The 5,607-nt window shown below is 40.6% G+C and overlaps 1 protein-coding gene across 2 annotated transcripts in view; it reads right to left on the bottom strand.

Annotated features, from left to right (window-relative positions):
• Btaf1 (B-TFIID TATA-box binding protein associated factor 1) overlaps positions 1-5,607 on the bottom strand; it is a 112,776-nt gene that overhangs the window by 91,998 nt on the left and 15,171 nt on the right. For both annotated transcript variants that reach the window (XM_008849604.2, XM_029554328.1), the window contains exon 2: positions 256-379. In XM_008849604.2, the coding sequence (XP_008847826.1) occupies positions 256-379 (124 nt within the window). The remainder of the gene's footprint in view (positions 1-255; positions 380-5,607) is intronic.

The following is a 5,607-nucleotide window of genomic DNA, read 5'->3' as shown; positions in this document are numbered from 1 at the left end:
TTGGGTCAGATTCAAATCTGTGACACAAGTAAAAGGTTCTATACTGAATAGATCCCTTAAACAATTAGTTCATTTAAAATATTTTAATTCTTTCAAACAAATAGCAAATTTTAAAAACTATGTGGAGAACTAAAAAATATTTAATGGAATTTAGAGATCAAAAACTGTTATGTAAGATTTCTACCTTTACTCTTATTTCTATCTATGTACAACTCTTTACAATTGTATTACACTAAGAAAAAAATGAGTTCTTACCTTAGATAACAAATTATTTAGTTCATGAGGATGAAGTTTCACCACTTCTCCAAGTTGCTGTGCAGCAGCTTTTCTTGTAACTGGGGTAGTACCAGTGTCCAGCAATATAAAAAGACGATCAAGCCTATAGCCCCCAAAAAACACAACAGTAAATGTGAAATGAGCTTCAGGCAGTAAATGTATTCAGCACCTGTAAACAAAGGCTTTTGCTAGGAGCCTGGTGTGAAGGCAGACACCTGTCAATCCCAGCACTTGACAAGTGGCAGAAAAAGGAAGGGTTCAAGGTAGCCAGAGCAAATTTGAGGCCAGCCTAGCCTATATGAGACCCTGTCTCCAAAAAAAAAATTTTTTTTAAGATAGACCTATGCTCAGGCAAAAAGAGTTCTACTCTCTGCTCTCACAGAAGAAATATCTGGAAGAAGCAACAAAACCAGCAATAAACTAGGCATGTCAATAACAACAGCACTAGGGAGGCTGAGGCAAAAGGACTGCCACAAATCCAAGGCCAAGTGAGGCCTCATAGCGAGTTACAGTTCAGACTGGGTTACAGAAAAAGATGTCTCAAAAAATAAAGGACCAGGGGTGGCAGTGCACACCTTTAGTTCCAGCATTTGAGAGGTAAAGGCAGGCGGATCTCTGTGAGAACGAGGCCAGCCGGGAGATCCTGTCTTAAAAAGGATTAATTAACTAAAGGGGCTGGAGAGAGAAATCAGCGGTTGAGAGCATTCACTCCTCTTGCAGGACCTGAGTTTGGTTCCCAGCATCTACATGGTGGCTTACAGGTGTCCTTAACTCCAGTTCTAGGGGATCCAACTCCCTCTTCTGGCCTCCTTGGCTATGAGGCATGCACACAGTGCATATACATTCATAGAGGCAAAACACTCATACACATAAACCTTTTTTAAAAAGTAAAATGAGGGCTGGGCGTGGTGGCACATGCCTTTAATCCCAGCACTTGGGAGGCAGAGGCAGGCAGATCTCTGTGAGTTCAAGGCCAGCCTGGTCTACATAGTGAGTTCCAGGACAGCTGGGGCTATGGGAGACCCTGTCTCAAAAAGAACAAAAAAAAAAAAAAAAAAAAAAAAAAAAGTAAAATGAAATTTAAAAGAGTCAGTAATAAAAGAAAAAAGTGTATTTGTGGAATATATAAAATGGCTTGGCTATAATTCAAGGTACACTTAGAAAACACAGATACAGCTACAGAAGTAATGTGGAGAACTTTGAACATACAGGAAAACTATAAAAGTCTTAGGTAAAGAAAATGATGGGACTAGTAGGATATAATAGTGCACAACTACAATCCCAGCAATCAGGAGGGTGAAGTAGGATGACTGAGTGTTTAAAGCCAGCCTGTGCTACGTAGAAAGAATGAGAAAGAGGAAAAAGAGAAAAAAGGTAAGGAAGTAGAGTGCAAAAAGAGACAGGACTGAAGTTAGACAGACATTAAGAAGATTGATCTGGCAGTAGGGGAAGCCTAAAGAATAGAAAAAAAGCTTATAGAGAATTGAATACTCAAAGTGCAGACCTGAACTACAATCCTGGCAAGGGTAGAAAGAAGTAGGCAGACATGATGTAAAAGCAAAGCATAAGCATCAAGGGTACTAAAAAGATTGAGATTTTTCAATCTTAGTAATGGAGATCTCAAGCAGGGCTTTGTGACACATGCTTGTCATCCCAGCAGTTACAAAACTGGGGCAGGGCAATCACCACCAAGAGTTCGAGGTCAAAATCAGTCTAGGCTACACACTGAGTTCAAGGCCAGTCTGTGTTACATACTGAGGCTTTGTCACAACTCCCTACCCCCTCAAAAAGAAAAAAGATATGGAAAGAAATGAGAAAAGGCCATTGAGGAAATACAGAAAAAGATGGCAGGGAAAGTGGAGCTAGGAGAGCACAAAATGACAGCTGGAATAGAGTTAACATTCAGGAGCAAGTTGGTGGGTATGAACGATCTGTATAGAGATGACAGATATGGCAAGACAGAGTTTGTGAACTCTGACAGAACATGACACAAATTCAAATCCCAGTTTTGCTATTATGAACACAGTGCGATGAAATCATAGTAGTATCTTATACTTAAGAGTAGGGGGAAGGGTGGGCAACTGCCACTAGCTTTCTAAATGTAGGAAAACCCTGAAGTCTGAGAAAGGCAAAGTCACAATTACTGTGACCTATCTGTTCCTATTAAAAAATAATAATAATAATAATAAACAAAAAAGTTACAAACTTCTGAAAACCTTTTATTACAAAAAGTTTAAAAATTACAGGACAAATGAAACAGACATGTTTTTGACATGGCAAACATGCCAGGCAAGATGGCAAACACCTTTAACCCCATCACTAAGGAGACAGAGAGGCAAGTGAATCTCTGTGAGTTCCAGGCCATCTTGGTCTACACACTGAGTTCCAGCCTAGCCAGGGCTAAACAGTAAGACAAAGAGGCAAACAGCAGAAGCATAGTATTTAGAAATTAGTCACTAATAATCACAAAATCATTATAATTGTTAGAAATAGAATTTAAATATTTTTTTCATCAAGAATACTAAAAGTACTGAAATTTTCAACTGTTTCAGAACAAAATGCTGAGGCAAGGTTTACCATTTTTATAGTTTAAAGGTATTGCAGGAAAGGCATATATTTCAAGAAAATTCCTAGCTGGGCCTAGTGGCCAACACCTTTAATCCCAGTGCCCAGGAAGCAGAGGCCACAGGATCTCTGAGACCAGCCTGGTCTACATAGCAAGTTCTAGGCCAGCGGAGGCTACAGAGAAACTTGTCTCAAAACAACAACAACAACAACAACAACAAAATGCCTTTAAGCAATCAAAATTAAAGACCTAAAGAAAGAAGGGTAGGAGCTGAAGAGAAGGCTCAGTGGTTAAAAGCCCTGGCTGCAATTGCAGAGGACTCAGGTTCAGTTCCCAGCACCCACATGGTAGCTCACAATTCCCTGTAAATCTAGTTCCAAGGAATCTGATGCCCTCTTCTGGCCTTCAGAGGCTCCTGCATGCATGCGGTGAACATAAATTCAGGCAGGGACACACATATACACGTAAAAATAATAAATCTTTTTTTAAAAGAAAGAATACAGAGCTGAAGAGATGGCTCAGTGGTTAAGAGCACTGGTTGCTTTCACAGAGGACTCAGTTTCTATTCCCAACACCTACATGACAGCTAACAACTGTCCGTAACTCCAGTTCCAGGGGATCTGATGCCCTCTTCTGACCTCCGCAGGCACTATACAACATGGGTGCACCTACGTAATGCAAGCAATACGTTCATACACATAAAATAAAATAAAAAATAAAAAAAAATAGGCCAGGTGTGGTGGCATACACCTTTAATCCCAGCACTTGGGAGGCAGAAGCAGGCAGATCTCTGTGAGTTCAAGGCCAGCCTGGTTTACATAGTGAGTTCTAGGCCAGCTGAGGCTACAGGAAGACCCTGTCTCAAAAAGACCAAAAAATAAAATAATTTTTAAAAAAGAAAAAAAACAACAGCTAGCCCCCAAAAGACATACAAAAATTAATTTATACATGCACTATGCACACATACTATATTTCTTCTTGCTCATTCATAGCTATCTCAACATTTCCTTTACCATTCTGTTATAGCTAGAATGTGAAGTGACCCCACAGGCTCATGTGTTGGAGTTCTAATCCCTAGCTAGTGGTGCTATTTGGGAGGCCACAGGTATTTTAGAAGGTAGGGCCTAGCTTGCAGAAGTAGGTCACTAGGGACATGATTGCAAAGGATAGCTTGTCCTTGGTGTCTAAGTTTGTGTGTCTATCTGTCTGTCTCTCCCTCTCCCCGACTCTCTCTGCCAAGAAGTGAGCAGTTCTGCTCTGCCATGCCCTTTTCTCATGATATTCTACCTCACTATAGATCCAGAAACAATGAAGCCAGCCAACCATGGACTATAACCTCTGAAACTATAAGCTGAAATAAAGTCTTCCACTTTAAAAGTTGTTTCTTGGGCAGCAGTTAAGAGCACTGACCGCTCTTACAGAGCAAAGGACCCAGATTCAATTCCCAGTACCCATATGGCACTAACAACCATCCATTAACTCCAGTCCCAGGGGAATCCAATGCCCTCTTCTGACCTCCATGAGCACTGCATAATACAGGTGCACTTACATACATGGAGGCAATACACTCATACACAAAAAATTAAAGTAATTAATTTTTTTTTGGTGTTTTTGACCAAAGCAATAACTAAAATATTTTTAAAATTTGTTTCAAATATCTGACATGCCAGGCGTGGTGGCGCACGCCTTTAATTCAAGCACTCAGGCAGGCAGATCTCTGTGAGTTCAAGGCCAGCCTGGTCTACATAGTAAGTTCCAGGACAGCTGGGGCTACAGGGAAACCCCGTTTCAAAAAGACCAAAAAAAAGAAATTTGACACAGTGCCAAAAAAATTGATTGGCACACCATTTATTCATTGGTTTTTGCTAAAGGATTAGTGAAAAGGTTTGGGCTGTGAAGCAAAAGAAAACTGCTTTATGACCAATGGTGCTCTTAAAACCCAAGATTTGGTCAGACCTAAAATTCTTTTACCATAAAAGGATTTCCCTCATCTACTCTTTATCATTCTCAGGACTGAGACTTCTGACTTAATTTCATAATGTTACCAATATGTCGAAGTTCATGAGCAACCTCCATGAACCTTCACAAATATGCTTGAGAATGATGACAAACATCTGTGTGTTGCCATGACCAGATCAATACAGAATATCTCAGGCTTAATGAAGAAAAAACTTTTAAAGGAAATTTTAGGGGACCAGTGAGATGGCTTAGGGGGTAAAGGCACTTGCTGCTAAGTCTGATAACCTAAGTTCAATAGCCAGGACACATGATAGAAGGAAAGAATCAACTCCTACAAGTTGTCCTTTGACCTCCGCACACATATACACAAAATGGCATACGTACACCTTTCCCACACAGATGTTTTTAGTATTTGGGGGGGGTTAAGAAGGGTTGCTATGTTTTGGTTTTTTGAGACATGGTCTCACTATATAGCCCTGACTGGCCTGGAACTTTGTAAACAAGGCTGGACTGTCTAAACTCACAGAGAGCAGCCTGCCTCTACCCCCTCAATGCTGGGATTAAAGGCATGTACCACCATATGCTGCTTAAAAAGAAAAATTTAGGCCAGGCATGGTGGCGCACACCTTTGATCACAGCACTCAGGAGGCAGAGGCAGGTGGATCTCTCTGAGTTCGAGGCCAGCCTAGTCTACTTTAGCGAATCCAGGCCAGCTGCGGCTACAGGGAGACCTTGTCTCAAAAAGGCCAAAAAAAAAGAGAGAAAATTTTAAACATAAAAGAACAAATAGATGCTATGACTTTCTA

This window comes from Nannospalax galili, unplaced genomic scaffold (assembly GCF_000622305.1).
Source record: "Nannospalax galili isolate Female #2095 unplaced genomic scaffold, S.galili_v1.0 scaffold384, whole genome shotgun sequence".
In the NCBI taxonomy this organism is placed as follows: domain Eukaryota; kingdom Metazoa; phylum Chordata; class Mammalia; order Rodentia; family Spalacidae; genus Nannospalax; species Nannospalax galili.
This window is presented reverse-complemented; position numbering and strand designations above follow the sequence as displayed.